The sequence below is a fragment of the Capricornis sumatraensis genome, chromosome 4 (assembly GCF_032405125.1).
Source record: "Capricornis sumatraensis isolate serow.1 chromosome 4, serow.2, whole genome shotgun sequence".
Lineage (NCBI taxonomy): Eukaryota > Metazoa > Chordata > Mammalia > Artiodactyla > Bovidae > Capricornis > Capricornis sumatraensis.
Window position 1 is genome coordinate 59,602,612 of NC_091072.1, and position 25,226 is coordinate 59,627,837.

The following is a 25,226-nucleotide window of genomic DNA, read 5'->3' on the forward strand; positions in this document are numbered from 1 at the left end:
TCTCTGTCCATGGGATTTCCCAGGCAAGAATACTGGAGTGGGTTGCTATTTCCTTCTCCAGGGGAACTTCCCAACACAGGGATCAAATCTGCGTCTCCTGCACTGGCAGGTGGATACTTTACCACTGAACGACCTGGGAAAACCTCATGGACATTGCTCCACTGCATTTTGATATGTTTGTTTCTGCGGTTAAACTAGAGGTTAACTTGATTTTACTCCTTCATAACTGGTTTCTGCTCAACTACCTGAATAATATATCCTTTGTCCTTGATTAATAAATTCAGCAAGACATCTTATTGTCAGTAAACTCACATAAGTTTTTCTTAGAATATAATGTTTTTAAACTACAGATTTTTCTTCCTTCATTTCTGGAAAAAATTTTTTAAATAAATTTGAAATCTTTTTTGGCTTGGTTCTATTTCTCAATCATAGATGATCCATATTTTGGTTGACTTTGTCAGGTCTGTTTTTATCTAATTAATGTAATCTATGTCATTTTATCTTTGCTTCTAAATATTTTATTCTCAGTGTGGCTATCTCTTCTTTGTGAGCCATCCAATCTTTAGCTCTCTGTCCTGTACACTGGTTTTTCCGAATGATTGATCACTTCTGTTATGGTGCTATTTTGGTCCATTTGTTTACCTACCTCTGTTATTTTAGTATATTTGCATTCTCATTACATTAAATTTCTTTAAATGTTCTTTCCTAGCCCCAAACATTTTCAACATATCTTCTTCTGTCTCATGTTTTCTTCAGAGCAGGATCCCTACTGTATTAGTTACATATTTTTCTGAAGCAAAGTGTCTCCAAATTTAGCAGTTTAAAACCACAGACATTTATTACCTCCTGTTTTCTGTGGATCAGGTATCTGGAATTGGCCTGGTTGGGTGGCTCTGGCTCAGGGTTTCTCTTGAGGTTGCAGTGAAGCGGTGTCACCGGGCTGCCATCATCTCAAGGCTCAGTGAGGCTGAAAGGTCTACTTTCCATCTCACATTCACATGGTTGTTGGCAGACCTCAGTACATATTTTTCAGATGATCTCCTTTTCTTCATTAGGCATACACACACAGGCACAAATGCACATCTTCCCCATCCTCCCGCATTGTTAACAGTTAGGCCAGTGTTTTATACATCCTGCCAAATCTCTTTTGCCGTTTCACTAAATTTCCTCTAAAATTTTGATCTTGAAATCTAACAGATATGCCCTCCTGTTTATAAACTGTGTTCCCACAATTTGGCTGTATAGCAAACCCTTCTAATGATTGATAGCATCAGTTTTTTCTCATTTTTGTTTGGGCCAACAACCATTTGGTGATAGTGGTAGTCAGAATTAAATATAGAATAACAATTCTATTCAGTACTTGCTCTGATTTTTTAAAAAATGTTGTTTTTTAAATTATTATGGAATAAGTACATTCTCATTTAAGAGGAGAAGGAAATGGCAACCCACTCCAGTATTCTTGCCTGGAGAATCCCATGGACAGAGGAACCTGGTGGATTACAGTCCATGGGGTCACACAGAGTCAGACATAGCTGAGTGACTAACACTTTCACATTTAAAAATTAAAACAGAGAAGTATACAATGTATACAGTTTAACTTCTCTCTGTCTGCTTCTTCCATTTTCTTTCTTATTTTGAGGAGTAACCACTATTTACAGTTGCTTACAAATCAATCTAGGCCTTGTTTGATGTAATACAATCATAGAGGTGTATATTTAATATGAGGTATACTCAATAGCTAAAATCCTATGTATGCAACTTGGATTTTACACACAAAAATACATCATGGCCATTCTTCTAGACTAGTTCATATTGAAGGTTATACATATTCATTTTATAGATGCTCCATGATTTATTTGGGCTTCCCTTGTGGCTCAGCTGGTAAAGAATCCACCTGGGTTTGATCCCTGGGTTAGGAAAATCCCCTGGAGAAGAGAAAGGCTATCCACTCCAATTCTGGCCTGGAGAATTCCATGGACTATATAGTCCATGATGTCACAAAGAGCTGGACATGACTGAGTGACTTTCATGTCATAATTTATTTTACTTTTCTCTTACTGATAGACATTTAACTTTTATCCATTCTTTGCTTTTTAAATAATATGGCAAGGAATCTCTCTATATGTTACTTCATAGTTGTGTGTGTGCTACTATATGATTGATTCCTAGAAGTAGACATGCTCAAACATTCCTTAGTATCTGAGGCTTGAAATCATGATGATTTCTCCAGATTGGAATCTCTGATGGGATCTCTATGGACAAGTGTACCTTCTCTGTATATTGATAGAGAATCATGGTGTCTTAATATCTGAAATCAGCTGATTTGTTGTTGTTTGGTCACTCAGCTGTGTCCAACTCTCTACAACCCCATGGACTACAGCACACAGGCTTCCCAGTCCTTCACCATCTGCCAGAGTTTGCTCAAACTCATGTCCATTGAGTCCACGATGCCAACCATGAGATCCAGCGATCTCATCCTCTGTCATCCGCTTCTCTTCCTGCCTTTAGTCTTTCTCAGCATCAGGGTCTTTTCCGATGAGTCAGCTCTTCCCATCAGGTGGCCAAAGTATTGGAGCATCAGCGTCAGCATCAGTCTAATTAGCTGATGGGCTTGAATTCTTCCTACCCTAACATGTCACACCCTGATTGTTGTTTCTCACATATTCAGGCAGCCCTGAGTGGTATCTTCAAGGAACAGCCAGGAGGTCAGCTTATTAGAATGAACCAAGAGAAGGGAATAGTAGAGGATTAGTTCAGAGATGGGGTATTGTGGGCCATTTTAAGGACTCTGAAAGGTCTTCTCGCCATTATTAAATATCTAAAAAGCAGTCGACACTCACTGTCTCCCTTCCACTGCACTGTGGCTTTCCTTCTATTACTCCATGGGGACCTCCAGCAAAATTCTTCTGCTGCATCATCACTTGCCAAGGCAGTGGCCCTTTTCTCTTCATTTACCCACTCTGGCTCACACTGTCGACTGTATATAATTTAGTGTAAATAGAAATACCTTTGATAATTGTAAAATGTATACTTATTCATCACTGCCATCAGCACAGAATCTCATTTGCCTTTTCTTTTCCCAATTATTCTCCTGCTTTATGTGCTGTTTCCTTTTACTTTTAGCTTTTGTGCCAGATTATTTGCCTTTCTTCAGTGTGTAAACTAATGTTTCATACTTGGTTCTCCACTTAGGTGACCATCGAAAAGTTTCACAAGTACATTCCCTGCTCTAAATGAGCTAATAGAAAATCCTGTTCTTGAGTAGATCTGAAAAACTTAAGAGCAATGTGCATGGCTTTTAAAAATATTAAGCTTATGGAAGTAGATTGCTTAAGGCATTTAAATATTTGATAAAGGACATTTTATTTTATACAACTACAAATTAATATTAATTAGCATTTTTGATTGAAATGACTTATTTTCTTGAGCAGGTTAATTGATGTTCAGTTCAGTTCGGTTCAGTTCAGTCGCTCAGTCATGTCCGACTCTTTGCAACACCATGACCCTCAGCGTGCCAGGCCTCCCTGTCCATCACTAACTCCTGGAGCTTACCCAAACTCATGTCCATTGAGTTGATGATGCCATCCAACCATCTCATCCTCTGTTGTCCACTTCTCCTCCTGCCCTCAATCTTTCCCAGCATCAGGGTCTTTTCAAATGAGTCAGTTCTTCACATCAGGTGGCCAAAGTATTGGAGTTTCAGCTTCAACATCAGTCCTTCCAATGAACACCTAGGACTGATTTCGTTTAGGATGAACTGGCTGGATCTTCTTGCAGTCCAAGGGACTCTCAAAAGTCTTCTCCAACACCACAGTTAAAATTATCAATTTTTTGGCACTCAGCTTTCTTTATAGTCCAACTCTCACAACCATACATGACTACTGGAAAAACCATAGTTTGACTAGACAGACCTTTGTTGACAAAGTAATGTCTCCGCTTTTTAATATGCTATCTAGGTTGGTCATAATTTTCCTTCCAAGGAATAAGCGTCTTTTAATTTCATGGCTGCAGTCACCATCTGCAGTGATTTTGGAGCCCCAAAATAGTCTGACACTCTTTCCACTGTTTCCCCATCTATTGCCCATGAAATGATGGGACCAGATGCCATGATCTTCATTTTCTGAATGTTGAGCTTTAAGCCCACTTTTTCACTCTCCTCTTTCACTTTCATCAAGGGGCTTTTTAGTTCCTCTTCACTTTCTGCCATAAGGGTGGTGTCATCTGCATATCTGAGGTTATTGATATTTCTCCCGGCAATCTTGATTCCAGCTTGTGCTGTTCCAGCCCAGCATTTCTCATGATGTACTCTATATAAAAGTTAAATAAACAGGGTGACAATACACAGCCTTGACGTACACCTTTTGCTATTTGGAACCAGTCTGTTGTTCCATGTCCAGATCTAACTGTTGCTCCCTGACCTACATATAGGTTTCTCAAGAGGCAGGTCAAGTGGTCTGGTATTCCCATCTCTTTCAGAATTTTCCAGTTTATTTTGATCCACACAGTCAAAGGCTTTGGCATAGTCAATAAAGCAGAAATAGATGTTTTTCTGGAACTCTCTTGCTTTTTCCATGATCCAGCGGATGCTGGGAATTTGATCTCTGGTTCCTCTGCCTTTTCTAAAACCAGCTTGAACATCGGGAAGTTCATGGTTCATGTATTGGTGAAGCCAGACTTGGCGAATTCTGAGCATTACTTTACTAGTGTGTGAGATGAGTGCAATTGTGTGGTAGTTTGAGCATTCTTTGGCATTGCCTTTCTTTGGGATTGGAATGAAAACTGACCTTTTCCAGGCCTGTGGCCACTGCTGAGTTTTCCAAATTTGCTGGCATATTGAGTGCAGCACTTTCACAGCATCATCTTTCAGAATTTGAAATAGCTCCACTGGAATTCCATTACCTCCACTAGCTTTGTTCGTAGTGATGCTTCCTAAGGTCCACTGGACTTCACATTCCAGGATGTCTGGCTCTAGTTGAGTGATCACATCATCGTGATTATCTGGTTCGTGAAGATCTTTTTTGTACAGTTCTTCTGTATATTATTGCCACCTCTTCTTAATATTTTCTGCTTCTGTTAGTAGATATGATTACAAGGAATTCTAAACTGAAGTATTTTCTGGTTCATCAGATTTTAAATTTGCTCAGTCATGTCCAACTCTTTGCAACCAGCCCATGGAATTCTTCCAGGCCAGAATACTGGAGTGGGTAGCCATTCCCTTCTCCAGGGGATCTTCCCAACCCAGGTATCGAACCCAGGTCTCCCGCATTGCAGTCAGATTCTTTACCAGCTGAGCCACAAGAGAAGCCCAAGAATACTGGACTGGGTAGCCTGTCCCTTCTCCAGCAGATCTTCCCATCCCAGGAATTGAATCAGGGTCTCCTGCATTGCAGGCAGATTCTTTACCAACTGAGCTATGAGGGAAGCCCATATTGAAGCTAATATATATTTATTATTGTATGTTATATATTATTTCTAATACCTTGGAGTTGATAACATATAGTTCACTCATTTTAGTCAAATATCTTATAGGGCAGAATAATTCAGTCCTTGATAACATCAGATAATAATTTTCTCTTGGTCATAATTGCTCTTTTATATTACAGGAAAATGACATTACATTAATTCTAAATAAGAATTTTTAAAAGTACAAAAATGTCTGAATTAAAATTTGAGTCTTTCTTTTGTTCCTTTGTGTCTTCTATGCCTTTTCCTGCTTCTCTTAGGTATTGCAAAATTTTTCATTATGTGAAAATTTACATTTTAGCATAAAATTTTTATGAGAAATAATCATCCACAACATTAAGTTGTTTATTTTACTCCAACTATTAGATATACTGTAATTAAAAAAAATATTCTTAATATGTATCTTTGTGAAGTATTTTTACAATACACTCAGAATTCGTTATTATGCTATCTGAATTTTTAAAAAATGATACAGAAAATTAAGTTTTCTCATGTAATCTTGGTAATATTACTGGATTCCTCCTTTTATTTATCCACTGTGGATATAAACAAACCATCTGCCCTTTCTGTAAATCACAGTATATAATAAAAGGAATAAATCTTGGATTAAATGCTTTAAATTCCTTCAGGAAATATTAATTACATATATTCCCAATTTTAATTTGTATTCATAATTATGTTTCTTTTAAGATGATCTTTTAATTTATTATCATATAACATTTTTGGTAGAAAAACTATTTCATCATTTATTTGAAAAAGTTATTTTGTGCAGGCTTGACAAAAAATCAGAATGAGGTTCAGTTCCCTAATGTCTAGTTCAATGACTCCCATCTGCACGATACTCACAGAAGACATTCTGCTTACTAGTACTTACCCTAAACCTTAAATGATATTTCCAGTTTCTGGAAATGCCTATTTTATATAACATAGTAGTAGCTACAGAGAACTGTAGCTATATAGTCAAATGTTCACTCTAAATAAATTTTTAAAATATTTTTAATATCTTCCATGAAATTTTTACAGACTTCCTTAGCATCTCTTTCCAATGATGACTTTTTTTTTGACTTATTTAAACAAACTTTTCAGATTTTTTCTTTATAGTCACTGAGCTATAGTCTAATCTAAGTCTCCTCTGATATTTTTTAGACGGAAATCATTGATTTTAAGTTTATTTGTGTAAAAAGGCCACTGTCACAATCTTATAATACTAGAAAAATATACTAATATTTTATTGATATTAATAAGTTATACCTACTTCATTAGTGAATCTAAGGTAGATATTTCAATGGTATGAAAATTACATTCTATTAATATATAACCAACTTAACCAAACATTCAAAAGTCAAAGACTCTGAAATTGAATTTAAAACTGTTGTTTTTTCAATGATTACACCCCCTCTCTTGTTATATTTTCATTTGAAATACAACATTCAGTGCCCAATATATGACTTCTAGTATTTTGTTCAATTTTAAAGTGGTATATAATTGTCGTTCAAAAATATGTCTTTTTGGTATAAGTTCAAATAATAATGCATTTTACACTTACACATATTTTTTCCTCAGAAAATTGAGCTAAGTCTTGTAATTAGGAATATTCAGAAATAAAAAGATGCATTTATTTAGAAGAAAATTGAAACTCTAGAGTTTGGAAGAATGTATGATAAAGTGATCCTGGAAAATTTTTCTTCCAGGTGGCTTAGAATCATTGAAAAATCTTCAGCAACTGATCGTGGACCATAATCAGTTAATTAGTACAACAGGTCTTTGTGATACACCTACCCTTATATACCTGGATTGTTCACATAATCATCTTACTGAAGTTGAGGGCATTGAAAACTGTGGATTGCTCCAAATACTGAAGTTACAGGGAAATTATCTAAGTCAGGTAATTGATTTGAATTAATTTGATTAACACAAAATTTTTCTTTTGCTGCAAATATCAACGACACATTTTAAAAGCAGTTTGTTTAATTTTTATTCTTTTTGCTTATCAACTGAATTTCACTTCCAGTTTAAACTATTATATACTTTTCACTATTTAAAAGCTGTTCAACATTATTGTAATATCTATAAACAAATAAATTCAACATTAGTTTTTTATAATACTAAAATATAGATCATAACTTTTCAGTTATGATTCAGTGTAAAAGTGGGACCAAATTTATCTGCAGTTGTAATTAAGATTTGTCATGAGGCCTTTTAATTAAAAATATGCTAATTATGAAAATAATTATTGGAAATTTATTTATAATAACACTTTCAAATATTATACTTTGATTTATGACATGCTGTTTATCAGAATATATCTGTTAGTTTTGGTAGGCTTTATATTTTTAAATTTGGTTAACTGACAAAAATGTTTTGCTTAATATAAGCTAATAACTCAACTTTAAATATAGCTTCCATTCTTGGGGAATCATGTTCTTCTCAGAGAATTGCACTTGGATGATAACAGCATTTCAACTGTGGAAACATTTTCTTCATACTGGCTGCCTTTACTGCAAATCCTGACTATCTCTCAAAACAGGTACAAGTATAATTTGCTTTATTAAGCTTAAAGGCAGTGAATCATTATTGTAAATGTATGATCTTCATAATAAGTAGAAAAGCTGTTAGGTTTTTCCAATAATTCAAGGAATGTACATTACAATAACTTGGTGCATAAATTATAAATCTAACTTCATGTATTGACATATCCTCAAATTTTAGTAGGATTCTAATTGTCACTGATCTTACTCATTTTGTTCCTTCTCAAAAATGTACTTATGGAGATTTCTCAGGGCAGATTTGTTTATATTTGTAAAGATACCCTCCTTGGAAAACATAGGAGGTAGTTAATTTAATTCAGGAGGATGTCTCATTCTCTCAAATGGTACTTATTAAGTCCTGGAAGAGCGATTTTTAATCTGCTCTCAACTTGCATGTCTTTTTGAAACTGTTAAGACAGATTTAAATTTGATTTCCCTAAGGATATAAAGTAACACTTAAAAAAATACCTTAATATTAAATCGAGATGGGTACCTGCCACAGAAGATCCATTTGAAACCACCAAACATCTGGATCTTTGCAGAGAATAGCTGTCTAAAACTGAAACTGAAACAAGAGTACAAGATGTATATGCCTCCCTCTGTTTAATATTTCATTGAGGCCTATTAACTCTAATATGATTAATTTGGTCATCAAAGGCGCAAAAAGTAAGGGAAAGGAGCTATCTTTTACAAGAAGTTGTTTCTGCGAGTGGTATAATTCTTGCAAAACAAGTGAACAAAGACAACTCATTGTTTTATATATATATATATCCCCTCCCAAACATGTTTCTTTCAATTTCTGTCACAATAGTGCTCATCCCTTGAGTCCTAAATGATTTGACTTCTACCCATTAAACTATTCCACAATTTGACATGTCAAAAACTGAATTTGTATTTTAAAATTCCTTCTAGTTGTTCTAATCATATCTAAAATATGAAAGTTGATTTGCCTGTAAAAAGATATTTATTTCTGAACAGCACTGTCAGATAATACTATTTAAGTAGTTACACCATCACAAACTTATCGGATCTTTTCACCTTATTTTTCAGGTTAGAAATACAATTTCTGTAGAAATACTCAGTTTATGCTTTGGACAGATGCAATTAAGCACTCAGTTACTGACATATCTAACATTTTATAGAACTAGATTTCATGCCCAATTGATGAGCATAATAATCTTAAAGAATTTAGACAATATTTAAAACAACATTTTTGAGAAATAATTCCATTATTTCTTTGGACAATTTAAGTCATCAAAGGAATATTCTGCTTTTAAAGATTAAAGTTCACACTAGCTAATAGACTTTTGCCCTATCAATATAATGTGTCTTCTTTCTCATATCAATTATAGATGACCAGGAATTTTATAAAATGAACTATTTAAAAAATTTTATAGTTGATAACAATAACTGGGATACTTAAACCAAATAATCCTTATTTATAATTTTGTTTGCAGCAATTAGCTTCATAACACTTAGATATTCAGGTGGTGTTTGCTATACTGGGTGATACAAGACTGAGTAGCATATGTCCTTACCCGCAAAATCTTTTAGAAATAAAAGAATAACCTGGTGCACTTAGCTATATAAAAAAGTGGTAAAATATAATATATATTATTTTGCATTTTTAAACAATATCACTTATATTTGAAGGGTTTTTTTGTGTGAGTTTCTGAAAGCTTTTTGCTAAATAACCTACCATTTTGAGAAGATAAGTGAATAAGTCCTGAGGGCACCAGGGAAATGTGATTGATAGAAATCAACATGTAAATTAGTTAAATTATCTCCTAAAATCAGTGAAAAAATAATCTTCATACTAGGTATTTTTCACCAGAAGCTAATACTATTAACTTCAGAAATTACCCATATTATGTTAAGCTTTTACCATGTGCGTTGACTTATTTGAACTACTTTAGGTTTGGTAAAACTCAGGATCAATAGATCTGGCTGGGTTTGAATTCTGAATTAACGACTTACCTGTCAGTTGACACTGAGCAAATCATTTCTCACTATCTGATCCTCAGTTTTTTCACATATAAAATGTGTGGTAGTACCTACCTTACCTATTTTACAGGATTTTGTGATTATTCCAAACAATACTGTATGTCAGTACATGTTGCAAACCTGAGGAGAATTTTATAAATGTGATATTTGGATTTGTGGTTGGCATGTCTTTTATAATGTACATATTTTTCTTTTAATTTTTGATAAATACTTTCATTACAAGGAAGAAATTATGTATCCATATGCTTTTTTCCAGCAAATCAAATACATATAAAGAATGATGCTTACTGCTTGTTTGAAATATTTGTTTCATCCTGACTTCTGTTTTAAATTTTCATTAGGACATGTGACTGTTTTAAGTTTTTCTCAGTGGAGTTCTAACTGGAAGACTCTACAGCTTCATAAGTCTTTCCTCTTCCAGTGAGACTCTTAAGTAGGAGCAGAAAGTGGAAACTATTACCCATTGGCTGCTCATTGTACAAATCTTTTGCTTTTTGTCGTCTTTGAAATTTATATCTTTTTTATGCCCAGGGCTAATGTGACAAGGTCAAATGGTATTAGGTTTTCACTAATGTCCTTTGTCTTTCTGGTTTGAATTTTCTTGGAAAAAAATATACACAGAATGTCAGTAAAAGGAAAGTTATAGAGGTTAAAAAAAATGATTCTACTATTAGGTTTCTGCCATCCTAATGAATAGTCATAAAGGTGAATGAATAGCCAGTTTTCTTGACTAAAATTTCCAAAAAAAAAAAAGAGTATGATGTTAAAAGCATGGTTCTCTGAAAAGATAAAATTCTGATATTATGAAAAATATGTAGTTAAACCAAATATTTCTTTACCTGAAGAAATACTTTATTTTTGCAAAGAAAATTTTATTTTCAATTTTAAAACTTTATTGGTTATTTTTAGTTGATGTCTCTTATAACCTATATGTTACCAAATGTTGCCACATATAACTTATTGGTTAAAAACATGAGATATTCTGACAAAAGAGAAAAACTCAGTATCTATTAATCTTTCAAAATCCTTTTAGCATAAGGGCAAAGATTTAGTATTAGAAATATACTAAAGGTAAAAAAAGTAAGAATTTTCTTTTAATAAATGCATTTATTAGTATTGTATTTTCACTTGAAGAACTTAAATTTCCTACTTGTAATAATGATCTAGAATGCCTGAGTAGGAAATGTCATAAAATTAGGACTCAAATCCATTGATTACGTATTGAAAAAGTTTTACATTTCTTTCTTTTTTAGAATACATGTGATGTTTCAGTAGAGTTTGCTATTAAGGAATGTATATGCAGATAATGAACCATATATACAAATGTAATGACCAATATTTGATCACTTTTTCTTTTATTACCTTGGATATTTTCCCCTGGAATTAGTGTTGCTCAGGTAGTATAAATACTAATATTGTACTTAGGATTGACTATAATCAGAGAGATCTTCCAGTCTCCTTATTTAGTCTATTTTAGCATCAGTACCATCTTCTGTTTCTCTTCACATGTAGAACAGGATAATACGAGAGAGGAGTTAAGCTCAGCACAAGGGTTGGCTTTGTGACATGAGGCTTCCAGTCACAATATTATCCTGTAAACTTCTGATCTTAGAATAATAGTACTTTTTTTTTTTTTTTGCTGTTGCTGTTGTTGTTTTTGCCATGGCAAGATGTTGGTAGGAATAAAGATGTAAAAATCTCTGCCGGGACAACTGGAGGGACATTATAAACACCAAGAAAGTAAAAGTAGAAGTTAATACATACTTTTTTTCTGTTTTGTACCAGAAGTACTCCTTTAGTAAAAGCTTATTCTGAACATGTATGAATCTTCAGCATTTATAGAGGGTATTAATTCAGAAGACTTTTTTATTTGTGATGAAAATATATTTTATACAAAGAAATTTTCATCTTTTCTAAAGATTTAGATGAACTAGCTTAATTTTTAATGCCAAGTAGCTAGGGTAATGTGATGCTGTATAACAAAGAAAGTATAATCTTGTCTTAGTTTGAAATGCAAATCAAACTAAAATTAATTTTCCCTTCATAGCTTTTTGTTACTAATACTATGAATATTTTCAATATAACTTATGTTCCTTGTTTGAATGTGAGGTATTAATGACAGTTGTATCTTAAATAATAATAGAAACTTTTAAAAGCCAGAGAAAATTTACTGTTATTAGAATTTGAACATTCTTATATTAATAAGTATGAATTTTAAATATTAGTATATGTTTGATAAATTTAAGTATTTTATCAATAGAAAACATTTTCTATTATTGTGTTCCTTAAATGCATATTTCCAATTTAAAAACAACCCCAGTGTAACTTCTATACTTACAGGACTTATAATACTTTGAATCTAGTAAATGAAACTTCTTAAAATTAAAAACAAAGTTATTAACTCTAATTAAAGTTATATTGTTAATAAGTAAAAATAAATAATCTTATGTTTTTGACTCTGAATGGTTTGTTATATGTTTGAGCCAGAAAAAATACAAAGAAATTACGAATTCTTCATAAATTTAGCCATATACAAAGACAAAACAATAGAAAGCCCATTTATCCTTATTTTAATACCAAACACACATTAAGCTTCCTGATATTTATTATTGATATTAGCAATTCCATGATCATTTCTCTTTAGAAATAAATATAAATATTTATATATTTGTATATATTATTATAAATATAGAATAAATATTTAGCATCTTATAACTACTGTATTTTTTAAAAGTACTTTTAGTTAATGTTACATTATTGTATTTTATTGTGAAAATGCAACTGTTATGTATTTCATCCAGAGTTATAATTTATAACATTATGTTATTGTATTAAATAAATATATTATTGTATAATTACATCAATAATATTAAGAACACTCCAATTTAAATTTTCTTTAAATTCCATTTTGGTTTTCAGCCTGACAAAAATCGTACCACTTTTTCATTTTGTTTCTTTGGAAAAACTGGATGTCAGCAACAATTGTCTTTCTGGTAAGTTTATAAAAATACATAGTTGTTTCTCAAATAATATGCTTTTGGGTTTCTGTTCTAAATATGGTAAGGAAATGTTCTGGGTAGATGTATATAACATACCTATACAAAATGGTATAGAGGAGGAAAATTTTCTCTTTTTTCAAACTGGGCCTGAGAATTAAACTGATGTAAGTCAGATAAATAGAAGAAAAAAAAAATACAAGTTTTAATTTTTTTTTTTACATGTACGTTAGAGTTCTCACAATAAAATTAAGACCCCAAGAAGCAGTTAAGGTTGAACTTACATAGTGAGTTGGACAAAGAGTAGTAAATCGTGAAAGTTAAGAGGAAGCCGAGGAGCTTGGGCAATAAGGTAGTTAATTGGATTGAAAAGTGACTAGGAAATAAAGGCTAGTTTAACAAGTTTGTTTGCGTACATATCTCTTGGCTTTAGCTTCCCATCCTTAAGATAAGAATGTCTCTTTGCTTCTGTTATAGGAAAATATCTTTCACATGGGAATTTAATTTCTTGCTTTTAAGAAAAAGAAGGAAGATTACAGGGCTCTTAAATTTGCTCCTTTTTTTAAGTGCGTTTAACTTAAAATAGTCAAAATGCCAGAATGGCTTATTATGGTGCCAGGTATTCTAAACTCCTTTGAATGTGTGGTGAAATAATTTAATTAAAATTTTCTTTATTCTTTTAAACTCATATTACTTCCATATCTTTCTGGTAAACCTTGGAAAATGTGAGAATTATATTCTTATTTAAAATTCATATATCCTATGCCTATGAAAATTAGTCTAATGAAGATAAGTAAACGCATTTGTCTAACTTGTTGACACCTAACCATTACAGAGGAGACATCCATCAAAAAGTTTATTAAAGAATGATGTATTGATTTGGTTAAACAATCCCTCACCCTCAAACTTCTGATCCCCAATTTTAGTCAGTCCCCTTGAAGAGATAATCACAGTTTTAAATTTTTCACCATAGGTTAAATCTGACTTTCCTACATCTTAATATTAATGGAATCAAATAGTATGTTCTTTGTTGACTCTAGATTTTGGTTGGCATTCTTGGGATATTCCACCCCATCAGTTGTTCAGTTGTTTATATCAGCAGTATTTTTTTTTTTTTCTGATGTGTGGTCCATTGCATGAATACATCACAGTTTGTCCATTTTCCTGTTGATTAATATTTTGTTTGCTGTTTGGGGTCAGTTCAGTTCAGTTGCTTAGTGGTGTTCAACTCTGCAACCCCATGGACTGCAGCACTCCAGACTTCCCTGTCCATCACCAGCTCCCGAGGTTTGCTCAAACTCATCAACATCCGATCAGTGATGCCTTCCAACCATCTCATCTTCTGCTGCCACTTTTCCTCCTACCTTCACGCTTTCCCAGTACTGGGGCTTTTCTAAAGAGTCACATCTTCGCATCAGTTACAAAGTACTGTAACTTCAACTTCAGCATTAGTCCTTCCAATGAATACTCAGGACTGATTTCTGTTAGGATGGACTGGTTGGATCTCTCTGCAGTCCAAGGGCCTCTCAAGAGTCCTCTCCAACACCACAGTTCAAAAGCATCAATTCTTTGTCACTCAGCTTTCTTTATAGTCCAACTCTCACATCCATACTTGACTACTGGAAAAACCATACCTTTAACTAGACGGACCTTTGATGGCAAAGTAATGTCTCTGCTTTTTAATATGTTGTCTAGGTTGGTCATAGTTTTTCTTCCAAGGAGCAGATGTCTTTTAATTTCATGGCTGCAGTCACCATCTGCAGTGATTTTAGAACCCAAGAAAATAAAGTCTGTCACTGTTTTCCCATCTGTTTGCCATGAAGTGGTGGGTCTGGATGCCATGATTTTCGTTTTTTTGAATGTTGAGTTTTAAGCCAGCCTTTTCACTCTCCTCTTTCACTTTCATCAAGAGGCTCTTTAGTTCCTCTTTGCTTTCTGCAGGTGGTATCATCTGCATATCTGAGGTTATTGATATTTCTTCCAGTATTCTTGATTCCAGCTTTGTGCTTTATCCAGCCCTGTATTTCGCATAATGTGCTCTACATGTAAGTAAAATAATCAGGGTGAAAATATACAGCCTTGGTGTACTCCTTTCCCACGTCCAGTTCTAACTGTTGCTTCTTGACCTGCATACGGGTTCCTCAGGAGGCAGGTAAGGTGGTCTGGTATTCCTGTCCCTTTAATAATTTTCTAGAGTTTGTTGTGATCCACACAGTCAAAGGCTTTGACATAGTCAGTGAAGTGGAAGTAGATGTTTTCTGGAACTCTTGCTTTTTTGATGATTCAGTGGATGTTGGCAATTTGATCTCTGGTTCCTCTGCCTTTTCTAGATCCAGCTTAAACATCTGGAAGTTTTTGGTTCGTGTACTATTGAAGCCTAACTTGGAGAATTTTGAGTGTGTGAGATGAGTGCAACTGTGAAGTTTGAGCATTTCTTTTCTTTGGGATTGGAATAAAAACTGACCTTTTCCAGTCCTGTGGCCACTGCTGGGTATTCCAAATTTGCTGGCATATTGAATGCAGCACTTTCACATCATCATCTTTTAGGATTTGAAATAGCTCAGCTGGAATTCCATCACCTCCACTAGCTTTGTTCATGGTGGTGCTTCCTATGGTCCACTTGACTTCACACTCCAGGATGTCTGGCTCTAGGTGGATGATCATACACCATCTGGTTATCTCAGTCATTAAGACTTTTTTTGTATAGTTCTTCAGTGTATTTTTGCCACTTCTTCTTAATCTCTTCTGCTTCTGTTAGGTCCATACCATTTCTTTCGTTTATTGTGCCCATCTTTGCTTGAAATGTTCCCTTGTTATCTCTAATTTTCTTGAAGAGGTCTCTAGTCTTTTCCATTCTATTGTTTTCCTCTGTTTCTTTGCTTGATCACTGAGGAAGGCTTTCTTATCTGTCCTTGCTATTCTTTGGAACTCTGTGTTCCGATGGATATATCTTTTCTTTGCTCCTTTATCTTTAGCTTCTCTTCTTTTCTTACCTATTTGTAAGGCCTCCTCAGTATACCATTTTGCCTTTTTGCTTTTCTTTTTCTTGGGGATGGTTTTGATCGCTGACTCCTGTGCAATGTCACGAACTTCCGTCCAAAGTTCTTCAGGCACTCTATCCTATCTAATCCCTTGAATCTGTTGTATAGTAGTAAGAGATCTGATTTAGGTCATACCTGAATGGTCTAGTAGTTTTCCCTACTTTCTTAAGTCTTAAGTTTGCAATAAGGAGTTCATGATCTGAGCCATGTCAGTTCCTGGTCTTGTTTTTGCTGATATAGAGCTTCTCTATCTTTAGCTGCAAGGAATATGGTCAATCCGATTTCAGTATTGACCATCTGTTTGGGGCACTCTGATTATAAAACTCCTATGGAAATTCATGTACAAATACTTTAGTAACATAAGTTTTCAGTTTTCTTGGATATATGTTTAAGGATGTAATTACTGGATAATAGAGTAGCTGCATGAAAGTCAAAGTGAAAAGTATTAGTCACTCAGTCATGTCCAACTCTTTGTGGCCCCATGGACTGTAGCCCTCCAGGCTCCTCTGTCCATGGAATTCTCCAGGCAAGAATAGTTGAAGTGAAGTGAAGTCGCTCAGTCGTGTTTGACTCTTTTCAACACTGTGGACTCTAGCCCTTCAGGCTCCTGCATCCATGGAATTTTCCAGGGAAGTCTTGGAGTGGGTTGCCATTCCCTTCTCCAGGGAATCTTCCTAACCCAAGGATTGAACCAGGGTCTGCTGCATTGCAGGCAGTTTCTGTACCATCTGAACCACCAGGGAAGCCCCTGTTAGTGCATGTTTAACTTTACAAGAAACTAATAAAACTGTTTTACCAAATAGTTGTACATTTCACTTGCCCACATTAGAGTTCCAATCACTGCATTCTACAGGGTTCTGGTATATCATTGTGTTTTCTCCTTATGGTTTTAGTTTGCACTTCCCTGATGGATAATGATATTGAGCATCTTTGCATACATTTTTTGATGGTTTCTGTATATTTTTTGTGTCAAGTATCTTACCATTTTAAAAATTTGGCTATTTGCTGTTATTGGCTTGAATAAATTCTTTATGTATTCTGGATGAAATTCTTTGCCAGACATGTTTTGTGGGTGTTCTGTCCCAGTCTTTCTTTTACCTATTAATTTTGTTAAGTGTATCTTTAGATAAGCAGAAATTTAAATTTTGGTTTTTTTATTTTTAATAATTTTTGCTCTCTGTGTCCTTTGTCATCTTTTTCTACATCCAGAATGAGATAATTTTCTATGCTTTTTAACTTCCTTATAAAGGTCTTGTACTTTAAGTTTTTACTTTTAGGTCTATGACCTACATCAAATTAATTTTTACGAATGGTGTGGAGTCAAAGACGAGGTGTTGTTGTTGTTGAACAACTAAACAACATTTAGTTTTTCCAGAAACATTTGTTGAACAAACTTTTCATCATTGATTGACTTTGGTGTCTTTGTCAAAAAGTTGATTTCCATTTGGTCCACCTTGATCTACCTTTTAACTGATTTTCTCTTAATGCTAGATCATATTTTCCTGTTTCTTTTTAATGTCCAATACTTTGTAACTGTATGCTGAGCATTGTTCATACTACAGTTTACTGAGTCCAGCTATTGTTACCTTTCTTTTAAAGCGTAGTAAATGTAATTCTAGAAGGCAGTGAAGGTATTGATGGATGATTGTGTTTCTGTCAACCTTAATTTCATTCTCTCCTACAGCAAATCATTTTAATTTTCAACTCTCAATGCATTCCTCTACCCCTGGGCATTGTCTTCACTCCTAATACATGGTCTTTCTGGATTTTAGCTGAATCTCTGAGATGCTGTATTCAGTTAAGTCTTATCTGACTGGGCTGAAATTCCAGTGTCTTTCCCTGCTGCATGAACTATATTGTCATCACTCAGCTCTTAGCCTAATAGCAGGTTAACTTTGCCAGTTGTTTCATAATGTTGCCCTGTCTAGCACTCGTCCAAGTAGCTGTGGTAAACCCTTACATATACTTTTTCCCCAATTCTCTTCCTACCAACATATACACACTCAGCTTCTTCTCAGTACTTTTCACCATAAATTCCAGCCTCATGTCTAAACTTGGCCTCATCACTCAGCAAAACAGCCTCTTTGCTTGATTTCCACTTTCTTGCTCTAAAGTGGTTAAATATTTTTAGGCCAAAAAAAAAAAATTGTGATTGTCAGCTCACCATGTGTGTTTGCTGTTTTCTTCCAAGTCAGGCTTAAAAACAGGTGCTTCATGTTTATTGTCCAGTTTTATGATTGTTTTCTGTGGGAGAGCAATTCCAGTATAAATTGCTCTTAATGTACCCTGGATTGCTGGATTGACCTACTGTTTTTACTTTTGAAAGTATAAATGTAATTCTGTTTAGGCAAATGTTCAATTTTTACCACTATCCAATTACTTTTGATTTTACTTTTTTATATGTTGTGTTAACGATCTGGCAAAGCTTGCTCTAAGCTGTGTACATACTCGTTTAATTCTCACCCTATGAGATAGATATATGAATTTCCAAGCAATTGTATGATTTGCATAAATTCACACAGCTGCTAAATGGTAGAAATAATGTATTATGATAGCAGAGTCTGGTCTTAATATGATCTTTTAAAAACATTCTGTAGAATAAATAATTTTTGTGCTTTTCTTTAACAGTCAAACATAAAGTGGTCATTTATGTATAACTATTTTTCTTTATCTGTAATGCCTCATAATAATTTTTATTGTTTATTTTCTATAGATCTTACAAGTGCCATAAAGTGGTTTGATGCATGCTTTTCTCTCCATGAATTGTCTCTCACTGGAAACCCACTTCTTCAAGAAATAAACTGGAGGTAAATAAATATCGTTGCACCCTATGTATGTACTTTATTATAATTGCAGAGAACACAATTTGATGAAAATTGTTCTGTGTATATTATTAATAATTCCCTGGGAAAAGTGAATAAAGAATAATTCAAATTTTATTCTAAATAGAATAATTTTATAAAAGTAGTTTAAAAAATACCTTCTGCCTAAAACAAATTTTTTGTACATGTAAGAACTAATGCAAATTTGAAATGATAATTCTGATCCAAACCACTGATTATATGACAATTTTAGTATGATGTTGACTTAGGTTTCTGTTTATAGAAAATACATCTTTGGGGAATTACTTTTTGAGTTATCTACATCCCGTAGCTTGCCATTTCAAATTATTTCCTTTCTGGTAATGATTTGATTTTATTTAATTTCTGAAAAGAGAAAGTTGCTGTCTGTTAAAGTATGTATTATAAGCATGTATGAATTCTGGCCTCTGTTTGGAATACTACAGTAAGTATCTAAATGTAAATGAAAAAATATTTATATTTGTAATTTTTGTAATATTTGTAATTTTTTTAATGAATTTTCTTTTTTAAAAAGTTCTCTAATCTGAAATTCTTAAATTATGCTAGCATCATTTTCCGCAAGATAGCCAACATCTTTTTTGTAATCAGGTTTTTTGAATTAATTTACATATAATAAAATTTATCAGTTTTATTTATGAATATGAATATTGTATAGAAATCATCACAATCATTTTTATCACCTTGAAAAATTACCTTGTTCCTCTTGGTGGTTAGTCCCCTCTTCAAGTATTTCATAACCTTCTTCCAATACTTTTAAAATGTCTCTCTCCAATTTACTGGTCTTTTAAGAGCTCTTCCCATAAATTGTGATGCTGTAGCATGATGCTGTGGAGAAGGCAGTGGCACCCCACTCCAGTACTCTCACCTGGAAAATCCCATGGACGGAGGAGCCTGGAAGGCTGCAGTCCATGGAGTCGCTAAGAGTCAGACACGACTGAGCGACTTCCCTTTCACTTTTCACTTTCATGCACTGGAGAAGGAAATGGCAACCCACTCCAGTGTTCTTGCCTGGAGAATCCCAGGGACAGGGGAGCCTGGTGGGCTGCCATCTATGGGGTCACACAGAGTCGGACACGACTGAAGCGACTTAGCAGCAGCAGCATGATGCTGAGTATCAGTAGCCTGAATGATAGTGCTTTTTTCTTCTTTTTGACTTGTGCAGGGCCTCCACCTCCTTTGGATCCAGGCATCTGTTCTGGATCTTGGCTTCCTTAGATACCTGCTTTCCTTTGACTCCAAATCACCAGAGATAGTGCGTTGAGCATAGCACCTGTTCCTAAAGGCTGCCTAGCACTCTGAGGAAAGCTTGCCAATTATCTTCCTGCTCCACCCACCCCAAAAGCAGAAAACAACAAAATCAATAATGTACTAATTTGTTACTATAAGGATTGGTGATGATTTACTCTCTAAGTCATGTCCTACTTTTGCGACCCCATGGACTGTAGCCTGCCAGGCTCCTCTGTCCATAGGATTTTCCAGGCAAGAGTACTAGAGTGGGCTGACATTTCCTTCTTCAATTACAAGGATTAGTTGTACATAAATAGATTTGTAATAAGAGTAAGTAGGTTATTCAAAAGCATGTATAATCATTGTAGGACTGATTTAAGAATTACAAAATACCCAAAGTAGAATTTCTGTAATATCTAATGGGGTTTTGGTTTTGTTTTGTTTTGTTTTTAATGACTATTTGCAAGCTATCACTGTTAAATTCACACACATCAGATTAATCTGAAAACCCATGTTATTCTTGGTTATGGTAGGACTCCTGTTATGGTTTGCAACAAGTGATGCAATCTCTGCCTGGGTTTTAGTTTGTAAAATAAATACTAATATTAACCTACCTCAAAACTTGTTGAGGATCTGTGAAATACTGAGTGAATGCCCAAAATAAAATATTGTTATCTTTTTATTAAAAAAAATGTGTCTCCACTGTCTTATGGCTTTCACTGTTTCTAAGGAGAAGTCAGTGGACATTCTTGTCTTCATTCCTTTGTCTCTGGGTACTTTTAAGATTTTATCAGTGGTTTTCAGCAATTTGATTATAACATGCTTTGATGTGGTTTTAGATAGATTTACTCTCCTTAGGATTTTTTCCTTGTTTATTTGCTTAGTGTTTTTCTAATGCTGTAGAGTTGTTTTACTATGTGTTAGTTTCAGATGCACAGCAACATGATTCAATTATTTGTGTGTGTGTATTCTTTTCAGAATTTTTCTATTATGGGTTATTATAAGATATTAAATATAGTTCCCTGTGTTACGCAGTAGGTCCTTATTGTTGATTTTATATATAGTAGTATATATATCTGTTAATTTTGTTGTTGTTATTCAGTCACTAAGTCATGTCTGACTGTTTTGCAACCCCATGAACTACAGCCTGCCAGGCCCCTCTGTCCATGGGATTTCCCAGGCAAGAATACTGGAGTGGGTTGCCATTTCCTTCTCCAGGGGATCTTCCCCACCCAGGGATCGAACCTGTGTTTCTTTCGTCTCCTGCACTGGTGGGCAGATTCTTTACCACTGAGCCACCAGGGAAGACAGCTCCCAGAGTATCCCTCTTGCCTGCCTTTATTCTTTGGTAACCATAAGTTTGTCTTCTAAGTCTGTGAGTCTATTTCTGTATTGTAAATAAGTTCATTTGTGTCACTTTTTTGATTCCACATGTGAGTGATATAACATGATATTTGTCTTTGTCTGACATGCCTCACTTAATACGATAATTTTTAGTCCATCCATGTTTCAGTTCTGCTTAGAATTTATTGAATCTCTTGAATATAGTAGATTCATAGTTTCCATAAAATTGTGAAAAATTGTGGCCATTATTTTCAAGTATTTTTTTCTGCTTCCTTCTGTCTTCTACGAGAACTCCAACTTCACCAGTATTAGACCACTTGATGTATCCTTGAAGTCACTATTGCTTTGTTCTTATATTTACTGTTTTTGTTTTCTGCCTATATTTCAGTCTTACTAGTTATTTCTGTGGCTTCAAATCCCCTGATGTTTTCTTCTTGTGTAACTGCTCTGCAGTTAATCCCATCTAAACTGTTTTTCAGTTCAGATTAGATGTAGATTTCATTTCTACAAGTTAATCTTTTTTAACATTTAAAATTTCTCTCTTAATCATGTTCATATATTCCTGAATCATCTTGAACATATGGATAATATTTATAATAGCTATTTTGACATCTTTGTATGTTAATTTCATCATCTCCTTCATTTTGAGGTCTATTTTTATTAATTCTCTTTTCTGATTCTGATTTTCCTACTTCTTGCATGCCCAGACAATTTTGGTTACATTCTGGACGTTTAAATTTTTCTGCTTGTTGATTCCTTAATTTTCATTTTTTCCTGTATATAATATATGTTGATATTTTGCTTCTGACATGCACCACCTATTTAATATGTTTCTTGGAATTAGTGAGATGATTTCAAAACTTCCTTTTAAGTTCTGTTAGGGAAATCTCAAAGAAATCCTTATTTAGACTAGTAGTAATTTAGCCCAACTACTATGCCTCCAGCTTTCTTAGTATTCTGCCTAATGTCTCTTCCATGTATCCTTTTGACTTTGGCTGATGAGTATTATTCCTATCCTCCTGTGGGTTCCTGTAATATTTGCTGTCATTTGCTTCCCACTTGTTATTTCCCTTGGCTCCAAGTGATTTTTCTCTCACATATCCTCCAGACTCATTTACAGTTCTAGGTGAATTACATCCTAGTATACTGAGAAACTTTGCATGTGTAATTTGGAATTTTCTAGTACTGATGATGTTTATAGCCTGAACTCCTGTCTCTTTTTAAGTCCGGCAGCATGCATTTGTTAAATGATTTAACATGAATAATTATAAATTTGACATTTGTATCATATCAGGACATGGGTATATCAAGGCAGAACAAGCCAAAGTGGACTGGGCTTGTGGCCTAATTTAGCAAGGTGGATTTGGCAACATGTTAAGTGTAGGGAAAGACAAACATGTACTAAAATTCAGGTAGGAAAATCCATTTCAAAATCCTAATTTTGAATCAAGTTAGCAAGTCATATCAGTTTGATCAAATAGTGAAATACATTTATGAACAAAATAAAGACAGGGAGAAATGAATAACTGAAAAAAGGGTGGTGTACATCTATCCTAGGGTGGAGGCAGTTGACTTTTCGCCCTGATTTGGTTTCCCTGTGATGTATGGCCATAGCCAGAAAGGTCCTTGTTTTCCTAAGTATTTCAGAGGAATATAAGGTATCTTACCAAAAAACCAAGGATCTGATTATGTTTACAATCCCTGTACCTGACTTAAGCCACCTGTAGAACAAGATAAGAGTCTTGGGAGTGGTCCCTGTTGTCTCCCTTGCCTAAGATCACTGCAGACCTATGACATTCTCTTTCTAGATGTATTGGGTTCTTAAATTTGTCCATTGACCTTTAGTGAAGAAAATAGCAGCTTTTTACACCAAGTCAAACACCTGTGTGATTTGTTGCTTCCGATAACTTATCATAGAAGAGTTATTATCTTTTTGCTAGAAAATCTATTTTTGTTTCTTTTTGCTTTAAAACTGAGTTTTCACATAGATTTCTAATGTTACCCTGTTTGTTAGGCAAACCTGGTATGTTCCACATGTTTTAGAATAGAACCTGTCAACCTCTGGCTTAGAAGCATTTGTTTTCAAGTGTGATTTAAGTTGTGTAGCACGGAGGCAAGAGTATAATCCAGTGCAGTGGTTCTTAACGCTGTATGCCCCTTCACCATCACCTAGGAGCCTGTTAGATACGCAAAATCTTACACTCTACCCAGATCCACCAAACCAGAAAGTAGCACATGATTCCCAGTAATCTTTTCAAGCCTTTTGGGTGATTCAAGGTGCACTGAAGTTTGGAAATCATTGTGTTTTTAAATAAGGACATCTTCCTGCCCCATGCTTTGTGATCCTGGGAAAGTAACAGCTTTTCTATGTCTGTGAGTCTTCACTGGTAAAATGAGGATAATAATTGTACCTATCCTTTGGCATAGCCACTAGATTTGAATGGGATAATACATACATTTCATTGATAATAATCCCTGGAATGTGGCGAGCACACAAAAATCTATTATTTACTATTACTAGGCCAACCAGACTGTATATGGGTGCTTATTCAATCACCAAGTATTTAGTGTATGCCTACTACATGTAGTCAGTGTCCTAACATGTTGGACATTATAAGGGAAATTCAGTGTAAGCCATGATTTCAAGTCCATTTTTATAATCTTGTTAGAGATAGAAAATGTATGCAAAAAATGATAACCATGAAAGCTAATGATAACAAATACTGATATAGCATTTACTTTGTGCCCAGCACTGTTTTCAATTAATCCTCACAATATGATAATGAAATAGCTACCTAATTTCCCCACTTTATATAAGCAGAAAGGGCTAAGTCATCTACCCAGTTTGACACAGCTAGCAAGTCGAAGACCCAGGATTCAAACCTATGTAGTCTAGCTCCAAAATCTACTCTTAACTCAAGTTTTAGTACCTAATAAAGTACAAGTGTCATATGATTATTGTAGACAGCAGATATGCTTTAGAAATTTGGAAATATCGTAATTTAGACCAGGCAAAACTGCCTGCACCTAAGAGGCAAACTTTGAGTTAATCCTCCAATAGTTTGGTAATAGTGAAAATCAGAGAGTTGCCTGGCAGTCCTGTGGTTAAGACTCCAAGTTTCCACTGCAGGGTGTATGGATTCAGTCTCTGATTGGGGAACTAAGATCCAGCATGCATCACAGTCAGTTCAGTCGCTCAGTCATGTCCGACTCTTTGTGACCCCATGGACTGCAACATGCCAGGCTTCCCTGTCCATCACCAACTCCCAGACCCTACATAGAATCATCATGTTGGTAATGCCATCCAACCATCTCATCCTCTGTCATCCCCTTCTCCTCCTGCCTTCAATCTTTCCCAGCATCAGAGGCTTTCCCAATGAGTCAGTTCTTCACATCAGGTGGTCAGAGTATTGAAGTTTCAGCTTCAGCATCAGTCCTTCCAATGATTATACAGGACTGATTTACTTTAGAGTTGAATGGTTGGAATTCCTTGCAGTCCAAGGGATTCTCAAGAGTCTTCTCCAACACCACAGTTCAAAAGCATCAATTCTTTCGGCACTCAGATTTCTTTATAGTCCAGTTCTCACATCTGTACCGTACATGACTACTGGAAAAACCATAGCTTTGACTAGATGGACCTTTGATGGTAAAGTAATGCCTCTGCTTTTTAATATGCTGTCTAGGATGGTCATAACTTTCCTTCCAAGGAGCAAGTGTCTTTTAATTTCATGGCTGCAATCACCATCTGCAGTGATTTTGGAG

The 25,226-nt window shown here is 34.6% G+C and overlaps 1 protein-coding gene across 1 annotated transcript in view; it reads left to right on the forward strand.

The window, feature by feature from the left end:
- LRRIQ1 (leucine rich repeats and IQ motif containing 1) overlaps window positions 1-25,226 on the forward strand; it is a 200,692-nt gene that overhangs the window by 60,103 nt on the left and 115,363 nt on the right. Inside the window, exons 10-13 of the mRNA XM_068972048.1 lie at window positions 7,155-7,348; window positions 7,863-7,990; window positions 12,915-12,988; window positions 18,746-18,839. Of these exons, the coding sequence (XP_068828149.1) occupies window positions 7,155-7,348; window positions 7,863-7,990; window positions 12,915-12,988; window positions 18,746-18,839 (490 nt within the window). The remainder of the gene's footprint in view (window positions 1-7,154; window positions 7,349-7,862; window positions 7,991-12,914; window positions 12,989-18,745; window positions 18,840-25,226) is intronic.